Source organism: Thunnus maccoyii, chromosome 9 (assembly GCF_910596095.1).
Source record: "Thunnus maccoyii chromosome 9, fThuMac1.1, whole genome shotgun sequence".
NCBI classification, from domain to species: domain Eukaryota; kingdom Metazoa; phylum Chordata; class Actinopteri; order Scombriformes; family Scombridae; genus Thunnus; species Thunnus maccoyii.
This window is the reverse complement of record NC_056541.1, coordinates 12417012-12444349: the sequence shown is the minus strand read 5'-3', so window position 1 is coordinate 12444349 and position 27338 is coordinate 12417012. Positions and strand designations below refer to the sequence as shown.

The following is a 27338-nucleotide window of genomic DNA, read 5'->3' as shown; positions in this document are numbered from 1 at the left end:
CTTCCAGGATAATACAGGCTACATATTACAACAAATTAAAAGTACACTGTGGAGTTTTCGACCACTGTAGATCACAAATTGTTAGAGTCAAACAACAAAACGTGTCTGTTGTGATGGTAGTTTGGGGATAAAGTGCATTGTGAGTCACCTGGTTTTAGATCCTGTGGTCGTTAATCACTCTGCAGCAGAGCAGAGGAGGCAGAAGAAGAACAAGAGTATTAAATTAAATTTCAACCCAACACGGATTGTTTCTATTGGAGCAGTAAATCACATTTATTTTCCTAATGCACAGATAGCCATAACAGCCTATATTTTAATGTATATTGTATGTTGTTATGTATTATCCTACATGTTCACATGAAAACTGGAGACTTGAATAATGACGTGTCAAATGTTTTATTATGTAGGGAATGTGTTAAACGTGTGTGTTAGAAATCCTGTATATGATTGAATATGTTTCGTTATGATTAAAACTCCAGAGAGTACCTTTAAATTGTTCTTTTTTTTTATAAAGGAGCTTTCATGATTAGAAAAATGATTGTGCAGATCTTACGTACAGTACAATAAACTCAGCTGATAATGTAAGATAACATTCATTAGCTTTGGAGGTTCATTCAGATCAGAATTAATACATCAGTACACATTAAGAGCACTTCTGTAATCACAGGAAAGGGGCAAAACACTGGATAGTGGGAAGGAGGGAGGCAAGTATATAAAAAATATCAGAAAATACAAGACATACTGTATAAAACAAGAGTTGTATACATGGAAAAACATTAAACAGCATACAGAAACATTCTGGAAAGGTGCTTTTTTGCTTTGCATTGATTCAAAAGTCAGTAATTTAAGGCGTGTTAGGACAACAACATGCATAATATTGGAAACAGATGTAATAGTCTGTTGTTTTGGTTTTCTGTATTTCATTGGACCATATATGATGAAAGTCCAGTTATGCTTTAAACTATGAAGAGATAAGTGTGTAATATTTCGTTACCAATACTCAGTTATGCTCAGTGTAAAACCTTTTAGTTAAAAGCACTGATGTTAGTAATGTTAGCTGATAGGATATTAGACAGTGAGTATTATTTGATAGTTTTGGATTATTCCTTGTTTTCCAATTATTTGAACTATCCTTGAATCAGACGGTTGCTCCAACACCAACACCCCTGAAGTTAATATGATCATATAACACTTAAAGCAGATCTCCATTTGTGCAAAGTAGTTTATTTACACAGATCTTCACCACGACAGAGCACATTGTGGCTCCACCGGTGCAAGCTAACCCTCTCAGACCCTTTTTCCTCTTGAACGACACTGAACGTTTTCCTTTACTAAATAAATTATTCAAAATCTGAAAAAGAGCAGGAGTAGTGGCACTCAGAATTTCTATGGCTCCATGTGGTTGTATCCTACAGAGTGAAAACAGTCCCAGAGTCTCATTAGAGACAGTAAAATCAAATCTGCTAAATGGACGCTACTGGGCCCGACTCCTCCGCACCTTCAAACTCACTTAGAGCAGTTAATGGATGCTTTCTCTCTCAGAACAGGAAAGGGGAAGAGCAATAGTTTGCACCACCCCGGCTCTCCCTTTCTAAGCTTTCCTCTCCCTTACCTTGAATATATATTTCAAACATGAGATGCAGTGTGTGCGCCAGCTGTGTATGTCGAGCAACGCCTAAACTTCCTGAAGAAAATATGAAATACACAAAGTAGAAATCCACACACAATAGAGAAAGTCCTAAAAAAGTCATAAATTAATAAAAGCCATCCATTTACTTCATTCTTTTAACACATACCCTGCCGTACACCTCATTTCTATATTTCTCCATCACTTTAACTGCTAATGGAGCAGTGTTAGCATGTTGCTATTCATTAGCATCACTAAAACACTGGTGATCACTGCTAAAAGCCCTCGCATGCCCGTCTCCAATCCCTGCACCCCTCCAATATATCTCTCTTTCTCTTTTACTAAGAACTTGTCAGAGTAAATCATGTACAGCTCCACGCATTTCCTGACTTTAAGCTGTTCAATCAGTGAGGGGTAGCCGATCTCCATGATGCTAACTGTGTCATTGTCGTTTTCAGCGCTGTCGACAGCCGGTGGAGCTGGAGTCACAGGAATGGCTTTAGGCTGATTTATAGGGTGGGGAGTTGAAGGTGCAGGGGTTGGGGAGTTTTTTGCAACAGTGTTGTTGGTCTTTGTTGTGTTGCTGCTGGTGTTGGTATCGGGAGCTGCGGTGACAACAGTAGTCGTAGTTGTTATGGTGGTGGCAGCTGGTTTGTTGTTTTTCTTTTGATTCTCTGCAGACAGAAGGTCTGTTCTCTTCATGCAGGACTCCATGTAGCTGTCATAGCGTTCAGGCGGTTGGATGTACCTGTAGTCTCTGCTGTAGTCGTTGGTATCAGTAGACTTGGCACCATAGGTCTGGTACATGTAGTTGTTGTAGTAGTACTCCTCCTGGGAGTTTCTGAAGGGGAAGTGAGGGCGAGGGAACCTTCCTATTCCGTAGCCCAGGGCCATTCCTGTCATAGTCCGTCTATCTGCTGCCATGAACGCACTGCGCCCAAACCCTCTGGATTCATGGCTGGGAAATTTGTTCATCCTCTGAACTGAGTTGGAAAATGGAGACCCACCCCCAACACTGTAGCCCCCGTATCCAAAGCTGCCACCATAGTGAGGGCTCAGGATTTTGTTTTTCGGGTTTTGGTTGATGTATCCACCTGGATAACCAGCATAACCACCATCACCACCTTGACCACCATAACCACCATAACCACCTTGACCACCATAACCACCATAACTGCCATAACCACCATGACGACCATAACCACCATGACCACCATAACGACCATAACGGCCATAACCACCATAACCTCCTCCATATGGGGAGCCCCATGACGGGTATTGGTTATGGTAGCCTCCTCCACCAGGTCTGCCTGGTTGCTGATTGTAGTCTCCTTGATTGGGATGTCCAGACTGTTTAGGTTTAGAGCTGGTGCCCTGATTACTTTTGCTGCCTGTGCTAGATTGGGTGCTGCCCCGGTTGGATGTGGTGGTGGTCTTCTTGCTCCCTGATCTCTTGGCCAGTGAAAACTGGGTATGAAATAAAAGAAGCAACAGACACAACGCGGCTAATGAAGTCAGCTTCATCTTTGCCCTGCAGGGAGGGATTGGAGGAGAAATAAGAGAGAAGAAGGGAAAATATGAGATAATTTCATCATTTTATGCTTACAAAGTAATTTCATGAGGAACGTCTATCTTTCCAGGAAACAGTAAAATCTTTGAGTTGCATACAGACAGGCTGACAGATCGACATCACTATCCATAGAATCGCCAAGCATTGCTAAAAATGTCCATTGCAATTTCCCGGAGCCCAGTGTGGCGTCTTAAAATTCAAATATTCAGTTTATGCCACAGACAAACTGCAAATCCTCACATTTGAGCAGCTGGAACCAGTTAATGTTTGGCATGAGGGCAATATATCGATATTATATCGATATCATGACATGAGATTAGAACTCATCTTAGGTATTGGATATTGTAATATCATGATATGACATGAGTGTTGTCTTTTCTTGGTTTTAAAGGCTGCATTACAGTAAAGTGATGTCATTTTCTTCTCTTACCAGACTGTTCTGTTTTATTATTTGTCTTTACCCACTTAGTCATTATATCCACATTACTGATGATTATTGTATCCATTGTATTATATTATATCTCATTGCGTGAATATTTTGTTAGAGTACAAATAGTTATCGTCGCAATGGAGGGCTCCCGCACCAGGTCTCAAACCCCAGTCTTTTAGACCACATACGACTACGCTAACCACTCAGCCAAGGGCTCAACCTCCAGCCAAGTCCCAGCGCACACATCTAGTCATCCGTGGTCATTATTCTCTAGCGGGTACTGGCGTGCACTGTGACAGTTATCCCTCCAATATTGTCGCAATATCAATATCAAGGTATTTGGTCAAAAATATTGTGATATTTGACTTTGTCCATATCGCCCAGCTCTATTTGGCATTTTAGCTTGAAAATTACTGAAACTTATCTAAATTGCTTCACTAATTTCAATGTGGGCCCCAAAGCGCGCAGTGCAAGTTTCACAATGTACAACTAAAATAAGTATTGGATCATAAGTTAAAGTCTCATACTGATAATAACTGCAGCTCAGTACAGAAATGGACAGACTGCCTGTGATGTGGAGCAGTCAAAGATACTCATACACAGATGATCAGTAATCTGGATAATGTCAGAAACAAACAAGGACATGAATAACCAGATTTCTTATGTTCCTAATCAAATCCTAAATCTAATTAAAACCAGACATAAGACATAACAGGGGCACAACTGTCCGTGTGAATAGTTAAAAGACAGAGACAAGAGACTGAAGGAAGTTGAATAACTTAAAAATTAAATATTACAAAACCATTGTAGGCTGATTGTTATAAAATATAATGAAAAGAACAATCTGCCGAGGGGGACCAGTGGATTTCTGGCCCGGGCACCAAAATGTCCACAGACGGCTCTGACAGCAGGTGTGGCAGTGAGACGGACACTAACAAAACCTCTCTGGGAGGGTAATAGAGACACAACAAGTCTTCTTAATAACATGTTATTTATAAAACTATTGACCATGTATCGACGAAGGCTTGTCAGTGTCGGTAATCCATCTATCTATTTAATTTACACACAGTACAGACAGCGTTTATTACAGACAAGAGACGGTCGCGTGAGGTAAAAACAAAGTGCATTTCATTTCCTACATCAGCATTAAAACTGGTGTAGTTACTTTAAATAAAGAACTAGCCTTACCTTGAGTGGATTTAATTAGCTTCAAAAAATTAAAAAATTAAATTAAAAAAAATCCCGAGTCGTATTTTGCCAGTTGAAAATCTATTTAACGTTTCTTTTTTTTTCCCAGTTTGCAAACTGTCAGTTTCATGTAGCGCGAGAGCAGCACGAGAGATGTGTGCCGCATAGAGACAGAAGATGAGGAGTCAGGGCGGGGTTTTATTCAACACGTTTCCCAGCATCTTCCAACATGTGATGACTTCACATGGAAAATTACCGCCCAACATACACAAAATCCACTGTAAGGCAGCAACAGCCTGTTGCTCCAGCTGTTATAAGTTCAAACTAGTTAAAACTGAGTTATGAGTAATGCATTTGGCTACTGAATCAAAGCTGTTGCACCACTCTAATTAACAACTAAATAGTTACACATGCTCCTGTAGGGTTGGTGTAAATCATAAATGGTTTTACCACTAATGGTAAAACAACAGTTTTTATGCCACACAGCATCATTTTTTCATGAATTGCTGCCATTTGCTCAGTAATCCAGTAGAATAGTGGTTCTCAAACCCAGGAGGTCACCAGCAAAAAGGGAATAATTTATAGTGAAAATCACTATAATTCCATCAATAAGTAACTCAGTGACTGAATGTATGTTATTATTGTGGTCATGGGTTTCATACACTTTCTGTAATAAAACATCTAAAATCAAATGTCTTGTCTTGTTGGGGTCTGTGGTCTGATTTGTATCAGTTTAGGGATGTCCTTGATGTGAAAAAAATTGAGAGCCACTGCAGTAGAGACCAAATTTATTGATTTCAGTATTGATCTATGAGCTTTCTAGGATGTGCTATGATGCCAAGTGGCTAGAAGTGGCAGAAAGCTAATGGGCACGGTAACCATGACGATGGAGCTCCACCTTTGATCACTGATTAGCCACTTGTTGTATGGAGGATATTTCTGGTCATGATTAGAATTAAAAGTCCATATAGAAAATCAAAAGAGATCAAATTAAAAAGATGATTATTTTACTACACTATTAGGAATAATCAGGCCATAATTCAACTTAAAAAAGAAAAAGGAAATTGAAAAAGCAATTTTAAAATGTAAAATGATCATTTGAAATGTAAAGAGACGATGAAACTTACAGCTTAAATTGTAAAGATGAAATTGAAAATGGCAATGGAAATAAGAAATATGAAACTCAAAGGGGGAAATGGAAAAGCTTAAATGGAAATATTTATTTACTAAAAGCTTTTTTTTTTCTTTTTGTGCTTTTCAAGCTGCATGTAAATGAGAAGGCGCCTTATGTCAAATGGCAAATGCCTAATGGAAAATGGAAAAGATGAAATTTAAAATGCCAAATGGTAAAGTGCAAATGAAAAAAAAAATATCCCTTTTAATTTTCTATTTTGACTTTTAATTTTTAATTATGACCTAAAACATCGTCCATACTGGATACAAAAAACAAGCCTTCCTCTTCCTCTGCCTGATGAAGGCTTGTAGTTGGTCAAAAACATTGCAAATAAGGAAAAAGGAGCTGTGATTCAGAGCGTGGGTACTTGTAAGCTGTCAATAGAACAAATTATATGTAACATTAAAACTACTACATAGATGTTAATGCATCAATAATACTGAATAACAATGCATTTATTTTGTGCTGCACTTTTCATTTGCAGTGAATCTCAAAGTGCCACAGCGTTAAAAACATATAACATAAAGAAAATAACAGGAGTTAAGATGAAAAACCTTCCTGATGTTTGTGTACAGGATGTTCACCACAAGCCCTAATAATTGAGAGAGCAGTAGAGCTGTAACGAAAGATTAATTTCATTATTGATTTATCTGACGTCTATTTTTTTGATTAATCATTTAGTCAATGAAATGTTAAAAATAGTGAAAAAATATCATTCAAGAGCCCACGATGATGTCTTCAATATGCTTATTTTGTCTGACTAACAGTCCAAAACCTTAAGATATTCAATTTATTGTCAAATATGACAAAGAAGAAAAGCAAATTTGAGAAGCTGGAATGACTGAAACAATTAACTAAATTATCAAAACAGAAAGCAAGATGGAAAAGGTCTTTGAGAGGAGAGAGGATGTTATACTGACACAGGGCTGCTACTGTTTTTGTTGGGCTTAATCCAAGAAGATAATGTTACTCCTTCTCACTTTAGAGCTAGTTAAATGAAATGTAATTAGACAATAATGTGTCAGTATTATGTTGTGCAGTTAATGGATCTTTTCATTTTGTATTACAACACTTTGGTTCTCTAACGTTTCCCTTTGTTTCCTGAAACACAAGTTAACAGGTTAGTTAAAAGGTAAGAGGACACACACACACACACACACACACACACACACACACACACACACACACACACACCATTTTTTCCTCCCACCTTTATCATTTTCCATCTGTTTACTTAATTATTTTAACTCTTTCTCTGCCATTCACCTAATTTCTATATTGATCCACCTCTTTAACTGCTTATGAAGGTCATGTTGCTATCAGTGGCATCAGTATAGTTCTGGTGACGACAGCTGACGGCCCTCACAAGCCCATCTCCAGCCCCTTCTCTTACCTGTGGGAGTAAACCATGAACAACTCTACACATCTCCTGACTGTCAGCTGCTTAATCGCTAGCAGGTACCGATATTCACAATGTCATCTGTGCCATCATCGTCATAGCGGCCTCTGGCAAGGTGGGAAGTTTTCTGCAGCAGTGTTGTATTGCTACCAGAGCCAGTGTTGGGGGTGAAGCAGTAGTTGTGGTAGTTACAGACATAGTTGTGGCAGCTGGTTTGTTCTTTTGCTTACAGTTGACCTGGATGACCTCCATAACTGTCATAACCACCATTACCTCCTCCGCAGGGGCAGCCCCCTGCCAAGTAACCTCAACCTGGATAGTCCCAAGCAGGGTATTCTGGTTCCTGGGGGTAACCCCTTTTGAGTGTTTTTTCTGGAAAAAGTAAAATTCAAGAACTCCTTAAAAAAAACCGGACTCAAACAGAACATATCAGTGTGACCACAACACTCGGCAATTTCTAAGTAGCTGAGTGATTCAATGAAAGGGATATTTTCAAAATGTATTTGTACAAAACATGATTTTTTCATTTAGCTGCATGCTAAGTGTGGTGTTAGCTTTGACCACAGAGGGAGTTTCGGCCACATTACTTTGCATCTTTCCATGTGTCACAGGCTTTAGTGTAAATTTAAGAAAAAAACTAGTGCCTGAGCTTGCAAAATATGTTTTATTGTAGGTTTAACATATTCTTCATGTTATGAAATATAAAATTTTGGTTATGGTTATTTTGGTGATGATCAAAAATCTTAAAATCCCAAGATCCACTCTGACAGGACAACACAGACTTATCACCAGTTTTCTTGTGCTGGGTATACTGGAAAAGGAATATAACATTAAATCACACATCACATAACAGTATGTTCACAAACATTAACAGCCTCCATTTGTTTTCGCACTTCACATCCTTTCAGATGTATGTCAACGTTTCAACATGAAACTGTTGGTCCAAAATAGCTGCAGGTTTAAATAGCACAGGACCCCTCCGACTTTAAGTTCAGCCAAATGTTATTCTTTACGCTCTTTTTTGGTAATTAACATGTTTTCAAATCTAAATCCTTCTTAGTGCCTATGACCATGAAAGTTAATACAATAAATACACCAAGTTGTCTATTTCACCTGTGATGAACAGTGTTCCGCAACAGTTTTGTAGGATTTACTGGCATCTAGTGGTGAGGTTGCAGATTGCAACCAATTGAATACCACTCCCCTCCTCTTCCAAGCATACAGGACAATCTACAGTGGTCACAAAACTCCAGAAAAGCGCAAAAGGCAGTCTCTAGAGCCAGTGTTTGGCTTATCTGTTCTGGGTTACTGTAGAAACATTTACCCTCTGCAACATAAAAGGGTAAATGCTAGATTGGATGGACCGGAGGGATGAACTCTCGGAGTGTGGTTAGGGTTAGGCTTAAGTTTAGGGTTAGGTAAAGGCGTATAGATCTTGTGAGAGTTTTGCAAACTGTCCCTCTGGCCCATACAATTTAGCACCAACCCCGTGGAAGAGGATCCGCTCCCTATGTAGATATAAAGGGCCTTTTAGGTGTTTACAACATTTTTAAAAAACTCATGTCAAACAGACTCTTTCTAGAAACAGAGTCCATGTTTGGATAATCCACAGAACCACAGATTGCACATAAAGATAATCTGGACAAATAATAGCAAAAAGCTGGTGAAAGTAAATGTTCTTTATAATTTGGGTGAAAAGTTAAAGCATCATTGTTGCTCCACAGCATCTACAGTACGACCTCATAATCAATTTACATATAAAATCAGGCAACTTTTTAAAAAAACTTTTAGGAAACTAAATGGTACCGATATCCATGTAAACACCTGTAAACTGTTGTTTCTGTCACTAGACACATTTGACAGATACCTCCTCCAGTTACATGTACATATTTCTCGCTATCACATGTAATCAGGAACTAAATAGTATTACAAGAAACCACAAATCATTAGATGTGGACTAATTTAGAGTCCCAAGAACTCAGATGTTCTTCTGTGATTTAAGTAACTAAAGACATTGTTTAAATTATTTTTGTTTGGGTGATTAAACCTAATAAAATAAATATACAAATGTGCACTTTGACTTATATAAATAAGTTTAGACGTGGAGTTTAATTACTCTTTAGACAACCAGAAAACAGGTATATCAGACATTATCATTTAGTGCACTAATATACTGTATTCTTGAATACAAATGGCGCCACCTGCTGGCCATGAAAAACTACACATTTAAACATTCTTGTGTGATTATTTCTGTATTTCTATGAACTACAATCCTCAATATGAGAATTAAAAAGTCTTAACAAGTTATATGTTTTTATCATGTATTTTTTTTTGCTTTTGTTTTTAAGCACATTGAGTTTAGGCCTGTCATATGAAATGTGTTATATAAATAAACTTGACTTGACATAACATAAACCAAAATAATTAAGCCAGTGTAGCAAAGCAGCCGCTAATTAATTAGCTATATGTGTTGTTTACAGCGGCTTCCTTACAGTAATGATTTATATCACCAATACAAGACGACATAAATAAACTTCACACATATTCAACAGAGAGAAACAGGACGCGACTGTGAGGGGTTTCATGATTTTAATCATGTAAATTCTGGTCTTTCTTTGCCCAAACACTCATTTGCGATGGTAAGCTGATGCATACATGTTAATAACTGGACAGCAATGCAGATTTTGCTTGCAGACAGAGAACAACATCATGATGGCATTGATGTACCAAACAATCTGTTATAGCAGGAGTTAATAATAGTTTCCATATACTATGATACTGAATGAATGACGTGACGTGACGTGATGTGGGAAACGTTATTTAGGACAAGATGGAAAATATGTGAACAGATTTATTGTGGATGTGTTAAACTGCATTCTGTCCGATAACTGTGACAGAAATTTACAAACATTTTTTTTCAGTCTGGCACACTCAGAGTCTCAGTGGCACAGCAGAAATATGAAGCCATTCCCATCGTTTAAATGCTGCGCAATCGTTTAATCATGCAGTACACAGTACCCGCAAATTATTCAAATCTGAAAACCTTCCAGCAGATCAAACATGACAAAATCTCTCTCAACTGATAGTGTTGTTAAAAAGCATCAACCTGCAACTCAAGACATCAAACTTTTTGTTTCCAAAGAAAACTGCCATGAGGGGAAATTTGGGGATTTTTAAATTATGGCAGCAGAGCACAAAAAAAAAGTCAATAAAGCAACTATTCTGATTCTTTTTAAACTTACTTTTCTCATATTCACTTTCTGATAAAGAGTGCAAACCTGACTGAAAAAGAAGATTGTTTTTCATCAGTATTAACAATCAAGATTATTGTTAATGATTTATTTGGATTGACACTACGATCGAAGGGGGGGAGGAAGACATTCCACTAAAGAGGAAAAGGTGCAACTGGGCACTTTAAACACACTGAGGTGAATAACCAAACTCAAGTACAAGCTGACATTGTACAATACAGAAAAAGAGAAATCTGTCTTTTGATGTAAAATGCAAACACGAACCCAATCGCCCTTTAACCTTAGGCACATATGAAAAAACCAATAATATAAATCTTCATTAGCAATTATTTTGCTTAAAAAATATCCTTTCATCTACGGCATCTACTTCCAGTAGGTGCCTACGGATAAATAGCAATGAGGAAAAAAAACGGTTTGGAGACAAAAGTTTTCATCCAGCAGCAATGAAATCAGTTACTCCAACAACGTCAAATGTATAAAGGGGGATGTTACAAAATCTTAATCATTGTAAAACAAACACAGAACTGTATTTATACAGTACACACTTAAGTGGTAAACTTTGCAGTAACAACTTTATGGGTCATATATTTATGAGAATTTAATGATGTAGGATAGCTGGGCGAAATCAGTCATAATGCAATACATTTACCTCTTTAGAGCCACAATCAAAAAAAAAAACATGTTAATCTCATTTGTGGCTTCAGGATTAATGCTTCTCTCTCATATTAATAGTATATCTTTATGGACAACATCAAGTATTTTCTCTTTTCAGTTTAAGGAAATCTTAGCATCATAGTGTTAAAACACAATACATACACCATATATTCAAATAAAATCTGCAAATTTTACAGATTGTCCATTCAGTGGCTTACCAGTGGAGGCAGACTGCACTTTACCACAGTCTCATCTGGGTTTAAGGAGTGACCTCTCTCTTAATAATATACCAGTCTTCCTTTGCTAATTACAGCAGCAAGCACCTACGTTACGTAACCCTGTTCAGAGGCAGGATCGCTCCTCCAGCTGACAAAAATGACACATTTTGACTGAACCTGCAGATGAATAAAATGCAAAAGGTTCAGAACGTGCTGCTGTTGATGTTTGTTTCAGCTCATCAGCAGGATGCAGCTCACTGAGAGAAGATGAAGGTGGAGCAGCTACTGAGCCAGAAAGTTCAGCAAAGCATTTCTGAAAACTTCTCTCATATCTGTCCTGAACAGGAGTTAAAAGTGTTGCAAATAAAATTGCTAACAGAGAGAAACTTGAAAAAATTTCAAGAGACATTAGGTCTTTGCATAGCAAACTGTACAAAGCTGCTGCTGCGATGTAAGACAGAAACGAAAATATACAGGATATTTACAAATTTACAGGAGGAGGAGGAGACCGTCTAGACTGTAAGGAGACACCGTTAAACCAAACAGTTGACCAGGATGTGTCCTGTGAGGTTCAGGTGTTGCTTCCAGGACGTAAGATCAACAGCATCCATCGGTGGTCTGCCAGTCTAGTGAGATTTCAGGCTGATTTGTCCGGTGCTAACAGAGATTTAATGAGAGCGGAGTGCACAAATGTGAAAGCCGAGAGTTCAGGGTAGGACTGAATGGCAACAGACCTCCTCCGGGTGTTAATGAAGAAGGACAGTAAGGGAATTCGACTCCTGGACGAGATGTATCGTCTGTTCTTATAAACATGTCAGAGACAATGCTGAGAGAAGTCGGGGACTTCCTCTACCTCTGTTTCTGAAGACAGGAGAAGGGATTGTAACGGAGGGGCTTTAAAATAATTGGGGGCTACTGAACTTTAGACCATCAATGGCCCGTCGTCTGACCACTACATCCCTGTCGTCCCCCTGAGGACACTGGGCTGTGTGAGTCCATCTCCTCTTCAGTCCAGAGGCTTCTGCTCCTCTTTACACACCGTTGGCACTCATTTTGCTCTGCTGGGAAACCTCGGTGGCAGCTTTAGCCTGTGGAAGAAGTCAGAGAATAAAGTTTAGCAACAGTGTTCAGTATTTTCCACTGAAAATTGTTGAATCAGTCTGCTGGGAAAGTTATTTATTATGGATCCATTTCAGGTTTTTATAGCATTGCTGTTATTTGATAGCTCACAGCCAGTGTCTGAAATTAACTTTTTGACTCATCTGCCAAGTGGACTGGTAGATGAGAAAATCCACCGACCAAGCATATTTTTACAAGCCAAAATAATAAATTGCCTTTTTGTGTCACATATATATTTGTTTCAGTACATTTCATTGAGATTATCTCAGCAGGTAGTAGACCAGCGGCAAGTGACAGTTTAGCGGAGAGCTGTCGAGCAGCTGATGATGTCGCCGTACGGTAAACAGTGCTGTGAAACTAGGAGCGCTAGAGACGGTCTGTGGCTGCTGCTCCTTCAGGCAGCCTTCCAAGATTTACTCAAACGGGAAATCTACCCGCATTTGGTGCTTGGTGGGTGTTAATTTCAGAGCCGGCTCACAGCCATGAAGTGACAGAAATCACAGGACAGAGAGTGATAGAGGGGAGACGGGATGTGATAAAGGTCCCCAGCCAGACATGAACTATGGGCACTGGGGTCACATGGTGTTCGTGTCAGACCACTGAACCACCAGGACTCTCCATGCTGGCAGGTTTGATAATGCCATTGACCTATGATGCAGTAAATGTGTGTTCATTGGAGTTTTGGTGTTTCTGCACCAAAAAAAAATTGAATAATATTGCAAAAATTAACAAAACGTGGTAGTGAACATCCACGTCTATCAGCAGAGGACAGAACTGAAGTGATACTTGGGAGAAATTGAATATTAAATTCAGGTCATGTTTCTTCTAATCTTAAATAAATATCCCATGTGTTTGACCTGCTGAGTCTGCAGAAAAACGGTAACCTCCTGCAAGATAACCAAAGTTTGTTGAACGATGTGTGTACGTGTATGTAAGGGGCGGAAATTTAGTTTAATGGAATTGACATTTAAACAACTGTTATGTAAGTAATCCTAGAAGAATCAGTGTCAGAGAGTAAACAAGTGACACACAGACAGGAAATAAGCTGATGTATCTTCTCTAAAAGCAAAAACTGGTGACATCATAATGATTTGAAAGATACAATTAAAACTTTCTACAGACAGGCTTTAAAATGTGTTTTGATCTCATGAGGTGTCACTTTAAACGACTGGTTGGTTTAAAAAAAAAAAAAACACTAAAACACTTTGAGCATGTGTGACAGTGATCGGTCTATATTTATCTGCTATTTTTAGACCGTACACAGATTAACTTGACATGTTCAGCTCCTATTTTGCCAGTAGTTTTCTCCGTTTGTGACGGTTACTCCGGCAAACTTCAAATTATTACTTCTGTACATCTAAATGTAGTTTCCACCTGCTCTGTATTATATTGAAGTATCTGTTGCCCTCCAGAAGAGCTGCTTTTCCAGAATAGTAGCTGTGTCGCACTGGGAGAGATTAGCAGGTCATGTGAGGAAGATCAAAGCTAAGAAAAACTAACTGGATTACAAATCCACGTCTGGAATCCGATCCCCTACTGGTTTCTGTGGTTGTCACAGGTCCTGGAAACTCTCGAGCCTTTTCTACAGAAGGAACTTTACTCGTCATGGGTTCTGCTTTTGTCCCCACTGTACTAACTTTGGAAGAGAGTCCCTGACACTAAATTTCAGACCTGCTCAGGAGGTGGTACAAAATTCAAGTTCCAGAGACTCTCAGGCTGAAAGAAGGCAGCAGCTGTTTTAGCCATTAATGACGCAGGACGTGTGTTTATGTAAGCACCGCACGCAGGTTTGTTTCAAGAAACAGGTGATATTCTGATTCAGACATGTGCATTTTACTACCTTGTTATGCATTCGTCTGTGAAAACTGTAGACTGTGTGCAGCGTTGGGGAGAAAGTTACTGGTTTAGTTACATTTCCCACTGACATTTTGGTGGCTTTGGTATTTTTCAAAATCCCAGAAGTGAAAAATTCAGTTTTGTGACATCTGGAAGCTGCTCGAAGTCCTCCTGATCAGATTCTTCATCATATATTTTATCAATCAATCTGTAATTTTGTTATCTTGGTCTATTCTGTACACACATGGGATCTCTCCTCTGTTGCTCCTCCTGAGGTTTTTTCCCTCCTCAAAGGGGGAGTTTCTCCTCATCTGAATCAAGGGTCTGAGGATAGAGGATATCGTATTGCTGTATAGATTGTAAAGCCCCCTGAGGCAAATCTGTGTATTGTGATATTGGGGTTCATAATAAAACTGACTTGACTGTGCTGAGTCTGGTAGTCAGTTTATCAGATTGCTGTTTTTCACACAGTATGGAGCAAAGAGAGAGCAGGGGGGCCTTCGGGGCAGCGACGTGTCTCAAGAGATGCACCTGACACTTGGGAGCTGTGAACTTGTGTTGTCCTTCCTCGATTCTCTTAATATTGTTTGATTCTTTTAATATTGTGTTACTGCTGTAAAGTGTATTGACACACCCTGGTGTGATTTTGCACTTTAAATAAATAAACTTTAACTTTTGGGCGCTGGTCTGGTGCCATCTTTTTTGGATCCATTCTGTTGACCTGCTACAGTGAATGAGCTATTCTATTAACCTAATGTTTAAAAGTCATCACATGTGAATGTAAAAGAAACTCTATATTCTCTATAAACTCTATATATAAATATATATTAGCGCCACTTTTTTTATTTATTCATTTTTTTAACTGCACTCATCTACCAAACAGTGCATAAAAAAGACGATGTTTATCCCGGTGTTCCTATACACTGTCACACAAGGCAGAACTTAGACCTTACTGTTTTTTTATGAATTATAGTTATGGGAAGCTTTCTGCTCACCTGAAGGACTTCAGCAGCAGTCAGAGGTTTGTCTGACACGACAGGAGCCTTGTCTCTCATCTCCTCCACCTAAAACACACAAGATAAAAAGAAAAATAAGACCAAACACACAAAAACAAAAAAAAAATGTTGTACAACCACTCCTGTACGATAAGTACATCCACCGTTTTCCTCAGTAATCTATTCTTAACTACAGTGATTTCCTCTCATCAATAAAGTTGATCTTATCTCTTGCTGCTGTGTGTTTTAGGAGCGTACTGACCGGTCTGTCTTTGATGATGCGAGCAGGGTCCGCCAGCATGTCAGTGCTGACTGAGGTCGAGTTTGCTCCTGTATTCTCTACTGGAGGAGGAGCAGTTTTCTGCAAAAATAACAACAAACATCTGATAAGAAAACCACATCCTGCAAAAGACAAGATCTTGTCTGCTTTTCTCACTGTTCAGCTGTATTTGTTACATTTTTAAATGAGGGAGAAGGAGAGAAAGTAATTTTAATTCTATATTATATACTCGTTAATTATACTTTTCTGTGGAAAACATAAATGATATTCAAAGCAGAATATTTGTTTATGTCTTAAAACATATCTGGAGGGGATAACTCGTTATGAAACAGTCAGTGCTTTATAAGAAAGGCAGATTATGAACCAAACATCAACGACCTGCATACCAACTATTTAACAGCTGGAATGTTAAGCCTGGTACCACTTACTCTAATCTGTACATTCGAGTTAATACGCAACGGACGTGACCTGTAAGATTTTAAGTAGACTGTAAAGGTCGAACCTCTAGTTTGGGAACAGGGGGGATGACCGGGGGTTTTGGTTTGAGGTCAGTCAGGTACATGGCTCTGGAGAGCAGCAGCAGAGATGGAGGAACGTTCTCCTTCAGGTGCAGGTCCAGCCACTAGACGGAGGAGAGGAACATTTATTACATCAGTCACAAAACATCAGAGGTTTGATTCTTCTGCTCAACACATTTTGCATCAAGTTTGCTCCAAATGATGGTACAAATGCTCAAACGACCCAAATAAAAAACGCCTGTTTATATTCATTTTTACTGCATTTGTTCACAAACTTGAACAACTAAAATGATGCATCTTTCCCTTCACTTAAGCAAAGACAATGTAATCATATGCATGATAAAAGGGAGAAGAAATGAAAAACTTGTATTATGTTTCATTGCAATCAACTTTTGTATAATAATGTGAATTTGTGAAACCAGTTTTCAGTTTCTATCAAACAAATCAAAGCCACAAACTAACATTCACTTGCTCACCTGCTGCATTTGCTGTCGTAACTGATCGGTGGTGAGACCCAGAGACCTCATCCCTCGACTACGACACGCTGCCTGCAGCTCCGACACGCTCATGGCCGGCACACCCTCTGCTGCAATCATCTGTACGGAAAATAGAGAAGGAAGTCAAAAAAAAGTTTTGCACATTACTGCCAAACATTTAAACTTTTACTTTCATATAGAGTCAATGTGCAGAGACTTAAAACTTAACACAGATAATCTATCACAGTTAACTTTTAATCACCTTCATCTTTTGTTTTTTTTAATGTGGTAAGGCAACTGACAACAAGAAATGTTATGAAAAGATTTCCTTGCCGTAATAAGACAGCAAAAAAGGAAAAAAACGATATTGTTCACTGTGATAGATTAATTCATTCGAGCAAGTTTCAACTATCTAAAAGCTGTTGTACCAACATAACAGCATGGACGGACACTACGTGGTTGCCTGGGACACGAGACATAAATCAAAACACTGGTATGTTTGTGAAATCATTAGCTGTGATGTAAAGGCAGTTTGTAGAGGAACAGGAAACTATTTCCTCCTTTAATAGTTGTTAAATGAGGAAATACATATCTTGTTCTTCCTCTCTCTCCCTGCTCTTCTGTTATTACTGTAAAATCACACCGACAGGCCCGCAGCCACAAACCCCCCCAAACTCCCAATTTTCATTCTCACCTCATCGTCTGCCTTGATGGTCCTGAGTTGCATCATCAACTGGAAACGCAGCAAGTTGTTGGTGCCGATGGGCTGCAGCTCCAAAAGTTTACACAGAGCCACCAGCTGGGGGCGCTCCAGGTGTTCCAGCGTCAGCTCATCCTCAAACAGCTTCGAAAACCGGACGATGTCCTTCGTGGTGGGCTGCTCACCTGTGCCCCGAACCTGAAGAGGGAACACGGGGTTGTTAATGTGAAGCACTGAAACAGGACCAGTCAGGAGAGCTGCAGTGCTAGCAGCAGTTTCAGACCTGCCAACAACTCGGTAGATTTATTCCAACATTTCCATTCCTTATTTGGATGAAATCCAAACAAAAGTACCAGACCATACATTTCATTGTCTATTAATATTACATCCATAACTGCTTCCATTCAGGTATGACGAAGAACATTTTTCCCCTCATTAATGCAGTATTTATTCATGGTGGAAGGTCCTCCATACGTCTGAGATTCCCAATTATACTCTCAACTATGGAAGAGTTTATTTACAGTGTCTTTTGCTTGTCAAACGAGTTAAAACTGAGTGAATTGTAATATGTTATATATTATGTGCTGTATTATGCAGAGTTAATGTGAGATTTTAAAAGGCTGCCACTGGCTTTTTTTAGAAGCCTTTGTTATAACTTACCTTCTGAACATATGTGGAGAAACGCTGCGTCTCATCCTCTGTCTGAGCCTTCGCCTTATTCCTGCGAGCCATCTCAGCGATGGTCTCCTGCAGAAACTTGGCCAGTTCCAGTTTAGCAGCCAGACCTTTCTTCTGCTTCTCCTCCTGCAACGTGAAGACATGTTGTTTGGTTTTAAAATGAGCACTTAAACAACAGCAGCTACAGTGTGACGCAATTATGTAAATACAGTTGTTACTGACCGGTCTGACCACTTCAGGACACTGTGTTGAATACATTACAAGTACTCTACAGTTCAATAGTACAAAGTTGAGATGTTTCATTTTAGTTGTTGGATATTTTCAAGATAATTCAAGTACAAAAGTTCAAAAACTGTGGACTAGACAAACAAATTGAGACAGTGGAATAGACTGAAGATAAGAACAGAAACATGATGTAGAAGAGGTGACTGCAGGTTGCCTGTTCAGGACTTTGTCTTTATATTTTTCTTCACATTTTGCTTTTTCAAGTGGCCACATAAAATTACACCTTTTTCAAAAACATCATGTTTTAACATGGACTCTCTTTTGCGTAGTTTCTCTTACATTAATAAAGGCAAAATATAAAAAGCTATGGGGCTAAACAATTAAAATTTAAACAATTAAAAAAAAATTCTATCTATCAGGAAATATTTGAATAATTATTTGTTAAAACTGCAGTTTAAATTATAAAAGTTTATACATTTCCAAGAAAATCTAAAAATTTTTGTCTTTGGTTTATTGTAGATACTAAAATCATATTATATACTACATAATCATAACACTATCAACACATATTCTTATGTTCTGCTAAGTTGTCAGAGGCCGGACACCTCTGTGTGTTGTCAGGAGCACGAGGAGCATATCTGTGAATCACTCAACCGTGCTCCAGAACAGCCGGGAACATCCGAGCTGACGGGGCTGACTGGAGCAAGAACGGAAACCTGCTGCTTTTCATTTACAAGAGATTTGGAGTTAACAAAAGGACCAAGTCATATCATTGGAACATTATAATTACAGACACAATAGTCAAATTATCAGGGAGGCTTTAAACGAGCCGTTTGTGTTTCTTACAGCACTTTGCAGGTTCTGACGTGATGTTCACATTGTGCTGCAGCTCCGACAGAAAATAGACTAGATTAGATAAAGTCTGCATGGCCAGAGGTTCTGAGTGCAGCAGCCACAGTCATATCTGAGAAGTTACATAATCAGAATGAACCCTGTCGCGAGGTCAAGCTAGCGACATTGTGTGTGTGTGCGTCTGTGTATACATGTCTACATGCCTTTTTGGACTCCGTCTCGAAGGTGGAGGGCAACATCTCTGGGAACAGCTTGAGGAATACGGGGAGGAGGAACTCCATGAAAGGGACGATGATAAACACCATGAAGGGCACCAGACGGAAAAGGTCAGCGCAGGTCCTCATCAGCTGGAAAAGAAATAAACACAAACAATGCTAATGTCACAAAATGTGGCTGGTAACATGAGCCAGTATTCATTACTAGCATTCATTACTTATTATAGCCTACTATATACCCACTGTACCCAGATCTCCAGGGGTGCGTGTGAGATCTGTTACACGTGCAATGAAGCTCTGCCAGTCCTCAAAATAGACCAAATATAGTTTTACCATGGCATGTGCACAGCTCGAGCCCCTGAGCATGCACACATAACTTGCTTACTCAATATGGACACCTCTCAGTCAGCAAGACATAGACTGTAACATTATGTCCTTGAGTGAACAGTTTACTACAAGACCTGCCAACATCTTCTCTCAATAAAGCAACAGAAGACTTTCTCTTTGATAAATTCTTTTTTCAAAGATTTCTTTGGGCACTTTTGCCTTCATTTGATAGTGGGCAGTGAAGAGGCAGGAAACACATGTCCCTGGCTGGAATCAAACCAGGGACGTTGCAGTTATGTGACATGTTCAGTGACCATTCGGCAATCGGGGCACTCCTCTCTTGGGAAAAGTTCATACTTTAAGGGAAGAACCTCTCCAGAGCGCGTTATCATTTTTAAACATTTTCATGCTTTCCGAACATCCCAGCTGATCTCAGCTGACCACATCACTGTTCATAACCTTCACATATAGCACCTGTAACTGACTACACATTTCACCAGTCAGATCTGGTGAAACTGTTGACATTTGACAATAGTGACACCAAAACTGCTCAGTGTTCTGAACAACAATGAAGCCGACACAATAAAAAACAGCAGCCAGCAGTTTCAGTTACTGAAACATTAACATGCTGCTTGTGTTGGAAGCGGAGCCAATTTGGATGAAAAATAATAAATATAAACTTGAACCTGCACAATAAATCAGCAGGTTATCCGCTCATATTACCGTATCACAGATATATATCGCCAATCGATAAGTAATAAATAATCGCATTAAGTCAAAAATAAGTTTGAGGTAATATAGAAACATTATATCCATTACATAGTTTGTCCTCCAGTGAGAGCTGATAATTTTATTTTTAAACTGTAATACGTTCTGGTCAATACATATCTTAGTCACAACTGTTTACATAAATAATGATTGATTATTTATGTATTGATGTAATAAGATGTAATAAATACTGACTGATATTGTGATCAGATTTATTTTAGACTCACATATGGTGTCGACATCAAAAATACAGTATCAGTCGGTCTCTGATATACTGTAACTAATCAAATTTGTTTATATTTCAGCAACATTTTTGCAATACATTCTATATTTTGTTAATGTTGGAAAATAAAGAGAGCAAGTTTAAATCCTGCACAAACCATTCTGCACTGTGCAGCTGAATAATGCAGAAAGTAGTAGTAGTAGTAAAAGTAGTAGTAGTATTATCTCTGGATAATAAGGAGGAGTTGTGTACTGCAATAATCAATCACATCTTTTAGTGATTTTTTTCTTTGCAGCCTTTTCTGACAGAAAACTGCTGATGGACACTAAAAGTCGCAGAGCTTAAAACAATCTATAACAAGTCTGTCTAACGTTGTACCACACAACTGCATAACCACTCTTGCCCTCATTTGTTACGACTTCGGGAACACACAGTACACATTCCTTATTGACATGTAAAAGGTGTGTTCAAAGGAACCCTCAAGCCATAAAATGTGTTTCTTTGATTTATGACAACAACCCAGACGAAGAGTGACTGAGGAGGACTACTTCTAGAGCTGAGTCCTAGTAATTACAATAAAAAGGAACCAGACTATTGTGAAGGAACCGGACAGGCATGCTGCTGTGACCAGAAGGATTTATACAGTATGACAAGACAGAAGACCAGAGCGCTTTATGAGAAGAAAAATCAAAAGGGGGCCTATTATGCTATTCCTTATTTTTTATATGTATGTATATATATATATATATATAAAAATAAATATAATGTTACAATGTCGGATGTTCATATTTCCAATGTTTTTTCCAATTTCAGCTCGAGCCGACGTCAACTGGTGACAAATTTCTTTATATGGTCATCTGCTCCACACACAGTGTGAGTTCACTGCCCTGTTCCACTAACATTATGGCATTTTTCCATTGTTTTGGGGGAAATCCCATTGAGCCATGACTCAAGTCCAGCTGGCAGGCTCTGAGTGTTTTTCCATTACACAACACTGCAAAGTAAAATAAGTTGTTTACTTGTTAGGAGATGTGCTCGTCGCCTGCAGGTTTTGATCAAACGTCATCATCACTGTGGCTGTTTCTGCTTGTATTATTCCTCCCAGCATTATTTCTAACTGATCCGCTGAACAAAAAGTTCCAAATATGTGACTGGTTTTTAGCGACGCAAACAAAGCTCTGCTAATTCTGTGAGGAAAATGTTTCGTTTCCTGTAAATTCTTCACAACAAAAGTCTCCCGTTATTTAGCTTTTAATATGAAGCAGTATAGCAGGAAATGATGGGTTTACATCAGCAGTAACTTAAACACAACTCTGATATGGGTGCCCCTCTGCACGCTTTCAGAAAGCTGGCCAATCAGAATAGAGTGGACCCATTGGGAGGGGGACCTTAAAGAGACAGGAGCTAAGACTGCCTGTTAAGAGACAGAGGCTGAACTGAGGGGCTACATCAAGGGCCAGTATAAGATAAATAGGGAGTTTTTTTAACTGAATTATGCAAAGCTACTCTAGTGGAGTCCCAGAATAAAAATATAGAGCTGGAAATGAGCATAATAGATCCCCTTTAAGTTCAGTGTGGACAGTTACTTTCAGGTACATAACCATTAGAAACAGTTTAATGGTGAACCTTTACCAAAGGGTAAAGGTTTTGTTTGTTATTTAATTTAGGTGAGACAGAAGTCTATTTCATGTTTCATTGCTCATTATATGATGATTCGTGAGCTACACTTCTTACAAAAACATCCTTCATTTCTGAAGTTCTTCTGGATTAAAAACATGAGGTGCATTTTAGGAGGGAATGTTTTTTGGCAGGTTTTATTTGTAGAGATTGGAGACAAAGTTCTTTGTTTGCAATGTATTGTTATATGTAAGAAGTTATGTTCATGACCTCCTGTAAGTATTTTTTTGTGTCTTAAGAGTCAATGTGGGCTGGGTGCTTGTATATGCATGACACAGTAACTAAGGTAGGGGTTCAAAATTGAAAATATAAAAAGTCCTGCAAAATTAGACAGATTTATATTCAGCTTCTCTTACCCTCCTCCTCTCCCTGCGTGTGAGCAGTTGTCCATGCAGCAGCCTCCACACCATCCTGCCTGCAATCTTGATATCAATGCCCAGTAACCGGAAGCCATTGTAGTAATGCTTTAACTCATCCACAATCCTCTGATGCAAAGCCTTTTTCGCGACTGCCCTCTCCTGCACCGGAGGGACGGCAGCAGCTGTGGCGGCAGTAGTGGAGGCCGGAGTGGTAGTTGACGGAGGTTGAGGCTGGGGTGCAGCGGCCAGAGAGTCCTTTTTTGTTCCTGGAGAAGCATCCTGGGCAGCGGCAGAGGAGGTCTTGGTGTCCCCCTGTTTTATGTCTTGGAGCCAAAAACCTGAGCTGTGCAGAGAGCGGGCGAGCAATGCAGAGTTCTGGCACCGGCCGAGGTCGTGACGTCTGTAACAGTTGGGGTAGCCATGGCGGGAGTGCCTGAGTGGGAATAATGACGAGACGTGGCGGGGAGGGTCTATGTGAAGATAGGCTTTGGAAGACAGAGAGGAGCAGCTGTGCCTCTTTGACAACAAATACGATCCCCTGTTGAGGGCAAGAAGAAAAACTGGTTAGACATTACATAATAGTGTGCAAGGCAATGTGCTAACAAAAAAAAAAAAAGGTACTTAAAGTGTCTGCCAGTGCTCAGATGTGTATTGGATGAACTGTTTAGGTGATTAACACTAAAATTATAAATTACAATTTTTATAACTGATCAGTTGATAGCTTTTTTAAGAAAACTAAATGATTATTTAAATGAAGGTAAGTAAGTGCAAATTGAAAAACACCAAATGCTGTAATTGCTGAATAAATTTTGTGTTTTAATAAATTTGCAGTTTATAGTTAAGGTATGGTCACATTACACTTCTGTCCTATGAATATTTGTTCTGTTTCCAGTTCACTTCTATCGTAGACGGCATGACGGACAAATTAAAGCATGCATTTCCTGTTTTCGACAATTTCCAGCCAGCTCTATCAGATTTGCAGGACAGACTTCACCTTTGTTTGACTTTTGACTGGGCGAATAGGAACACTGCTGCACTGTATTTGGAAATAAAGACGTTCATCATCTCACACACACACACACACTACAAACTGTAGCTCCACTCTCATACACTGTTTGCAGCTTGTGATCTCTCTGATAAATACTTATTCATTAGCCACATCAGAAACATGAGATCAAGTCCTTTTTCTGGGCCGCGTGGGGAGGGCATTTTGCTGAAAGGAAATGTAATGTGACCGTACCTTTAGTGTGCAGGAGTTTATCATTTCATCAAATATGCAAGTGTAACTTGATGACACACCTAAAAAAAGCCTTCTTTACACATTGTCTTAGCAATATGGTCCCTCGTGGCCTCTGTTTACTCTTGAGCCAATCACAAAGAAGCAAAACTATAATTCACTATCAAACAGGTTCCATGTTATCTGCATGTTAGGCAGCTTTAAAACTACCCCACCTACATTTACAGTATGTAATGTTCCCTCCTTGTGTCTCTAATGCTTTAATGATTAACTACACGAGTAGATAAAGCAGCCCTGCAGAGTCTGTACAAGACAAAAAATATGTAAATTTAACCAAACAAGCCTGTAACAAAAAGTAGTTTTCTTAGTTTACCAGCCCTAGGCAGAGGAGCCAAAAAGGTTACTTGAGACTACACCCACAATTATGTGCTGTTTACATCTAATTATAATACAGTTGCTCATACTGTCTTGCCATGTCAACATTTCTGGGAAACTAATCTCTGTTCTTTTCCACTCTTAAATATTTTGGTGAACAGTCAAACAACCCATTAAGCCTCTTCACTCAGTGGATTCATGGAAACATTCTTGGACAACATCTTTTATTTATTTAACATGTTTAGATCTTGTTTCTACAACACAGACGGGTGTATCAGTCTTGTTGAGATGGACTACAGCTCACACCTGACATCAAAACACAACTCAGTTGTGTCTCTAGTGACTACTTGTAAACAAATTCCTCTTCACACACCTGCATTTGAGATTGACATTTGAGATCTGTAGGAAATAGCTGCTGCTACTAAAAGAAGAAGACTGAGGTGACTATTTCCAACCAGGGATGCGTTTGAAACCAAGTCACACAATGTAAACATCCTTGAATCCATGAGTCCTAAATCTTATCACCAAGTCTGATCAGAAATGTCAAAACTTTCCTTTTGCAATAATCACTTTTACAAACAACAGCTTGACATTCTGGTAGAGATACAGGAGATTTAATCTATTTCAAGTATTTTTTTTAATTAAAAAATATTTGAAAAAGCATATGACAAGGTCAATGTAATGTTTTTAAGACTCCTATGTGTGAATTAAGTGTCAACTCCACTTACACGGCTTATGGGAATTAGAGAACCTCATAGTGAGGTCACGGTAAATAACACTGGTCATGTGCTCTACTCTGTTAGCCCAGTTTCTGATCTTGCAACACCAGCAGAGCAACCACAGCAGCTGTGAGTCGTCCTCTTATGTTTGACTGGAATCATGGGATTAGCTGAACAGGCTTCACTGCAGGAGACACTATGTAAACAGACACAGCCTGCGCTTTGACTCTACTTCAAAACAGCCAGACAGTTTGTCAATACTGTCAGTGAAACTCGTGCAGATACTCAGTTATGAATCCAGCATTTTGTTAAAGCGCTGCATTGCCAGTTCTTATTTTATTATCTTTATAGGGTCTAGACAAGTGTAACAGGTGTTTACTTACCTTGATCTTGTGACTGCAAGAAGCACCTGGTGACTAAAGACTGCCATTGCAATGGCAGATTACAGTACTCTGGAGAGAGAGAGGGAGAAAGAGAGCATGCAGGTGTCTGGTTACAAGTCACTCTTCGGGTGCAGCGAAAGGCTGACTGAATAAATTAAAAACAGTGGCACAGTAATACAACCTGTCCTATCACACCCTGCCAAAACCACACTCAAGGAGCAAAACAGACAAATAACAGATATGAAGTAGCTAAGTATTAATTATATAACATCAGTGATGGAATGTAACTGGTACATTTACTCAAGTGCTGAACTTAAAAATAACTTTGAGGTACTCGTACTTGTGTATTTCTATTTTATGCTGCTTTATACTACCCCACTACATTTCAGATGGAAATATTCTATTTTTACTCCACTACATTTAATTGCCACTTATAGTTACTTTTCAGACGAAGATTTTGCATTCTAACTATTGTTTAAACTGTTTGCTCTTAAAAAAAAACATGCACTTTGTGTGAAAGGTATAAACAATGTGTGATTATCATTATTATAAAAAATATGACACACTTATACACTTGATAGGATGATAGGATGTTATTACTATTAATCTACCAAAACTATCTAAAATTGGCCCCACATTGATAGAATACAATATTAAAATGTTCTTACATGTTTTTGTTATTGATATAACACACACAATATAACAGACTATAATAATATAAGTTATCGCTCTAAAAGAAGCCAGTCTGCACAGCGAGTATTTTACTTCAGTAACATTTTGAATTTGCTTGAATTTGGACTTTTGCTTGTAAAAGATTAATTTTAGACTGCAGTATTTCTAATTTCACTTCAGGAAGTTAAAGGGCCTGAATACTTACATAATATAACAGAGCTAACGTTAGCATGATGACAACCATGCAGCAAGAGAGCTCAACGTTATGTAGCACAATAGCAACACAGCTTCATGCTTAGCACTTATACAACATGTATCAAATATCAAAAGCTAATCGGTTACATTTACAAATTAATACTCTAAATCAATACTTCAAATAAGGAAATGAAACTGCGTTGAGTAGCAGCCGCTATTAAACAGACGTAACTAAGCATTCATGCTAAATTCTGGGCGGAGGAGCATTTCTGGTAATTTTCCACTACCGTTAGCAACAGACATGAAGCTAAAATCAAACATTCAGTAGCTAAAAACTTCAAATATATCACTACTGTAGACAAGAAACGTACCAGTACTTTATGTTCACATTAGCATAACGCTAGCACGTTGACTAACAGCTTGTAGCCTAGCCTAGCTTAGCCTAGCGTAGCCGGTGAGGTAGTTAGCCGATGACGAACCGACTCACCTCCAGCGTCAGTGACCGAGCTATGGCCGCTGCTGACGGGGCGTTGTGAGGCTTCTCGGTGAGACGTGAATAATGTAATCCATCCACAACAACATACGCGACAAGAGTGACGGCCGGTGTGGTGATAAACCCATTTACGGTGGGTTTATACTTTAAGATCGCCTCTAGATGCGTCGTATGGTTTCGACACCTGTCCGTGACTCTGTGTGTGCAGCCTCCACAGGCAACCGGCCGCACTGAAAGGTCACGCTGTACATGCGCGAGTGTTGTGTGCGTAATACCGAAGATCGTCTATGGTAAAAAAGAGGAATCACTCTGTGGGTTAAAAAAATGGTCCCACATTCTGCTCTGTAAAAGTGGGCGTTCACCCAAACAAATGTGCCTTCCTGCCGTCATTTTTTTTTTTGGCCTCAGTTCATCCTCAAGTATTATAGCGATGTGTTTGTTTCAGAGTTTCTTGTTTTTGTTTTGTTTTTTTCTTTTCTCCTGCAAACCGTAAGATGAATATTTT

At 39.0% G+C, this 27338-nt stretch overlaps 2 protein-coding genes across 2 annotated transcripts; both read right to left on the bottom strand.

Moving 5' to 3' along the window:
* On the bottom strand, positions 1-5200 carry LOC121904221. Its single transcript, XM_042421857.1, has 2 exons — positions 4816-5200; positions 1-3158 (listed from the first exon to the last, which is right to left on the bottom strand). Exon 2 carries the CDS (start codon positions 3149-3151, stop codon positions 1841-1843), a length of 1311 nt encoding a protein of 436 aa, XP_042277791.1. The 5' UTR covers positions 3152-3158; positions 4816-5200; the 3' UTR covers positions 1-1840.
* Positions 5201-9958: 4758 nt separating this feature from the next.
* On the bottom strand, positions 9959-27082 carry letm2 (leucine zipper-EF-hand containing transmembrane protein 2). The gene is made up of 11 exons (XM_042422008.1): positions 26828-27082; positions 25474-25542; positions 22757-23297; positions 19394-19537; positions 18096-18239; positions 17430-17633; positions 16736-16855; positions 16244-16363; positions 15724-15822; positions 15462-15530; positions 9959-12599 (listed from the first exon to the last, which is right to left on the bottom strand). Exons 2-11 carry the CDS (start codon positions 25518-25520, stop codon positions 12543-12545), a joined length of 1545 nt encoding a protein of 514 aa, XP_042277942.1. The 5' UTR covers positions 25521-25542; positions 26828-27082; the 3' UTR covers positions 9959-12542.
* Positions 27083-27338: the final 256 nt, after the last annotated feature.

What these genes read in the sequence shown, in the direction of transcription:
- LOC121904221 (XM_042421857.1), bottom strand. Translation starts at nt 3,151, where the DNA reads ATGAAGCTGACTTCATTAGCCGCGTTGTGTCTGTTGCTTCTTTTATTT.
- letm2 (XM_042422008.1), bottom strand. Translation starts at nt 25,520, where the DNA reads ATGGCAGTCTTTAGTCACCAGGTGCTTCTTGCAGTCACAAGATCAAG. An exon ending in CCCCTGTTCCCAAACTAGAG is followed by an intron (nt 15,823 to 16,243) that starts GTTCGACCTTTA and finishes TTATTTTTGCAG; the next exon opens with AAAACTGCTCCTCCTCCAGT. An exon ending in CTGCTGCTGAAGTCCTTCAG is followed by an intron (nt 12,600 to 15,461) that starts GTGAGCAGAAAG and finishes CTTCTTCCACAG; the next exon opens with GCTAAAGCTGCCACCGAGGT.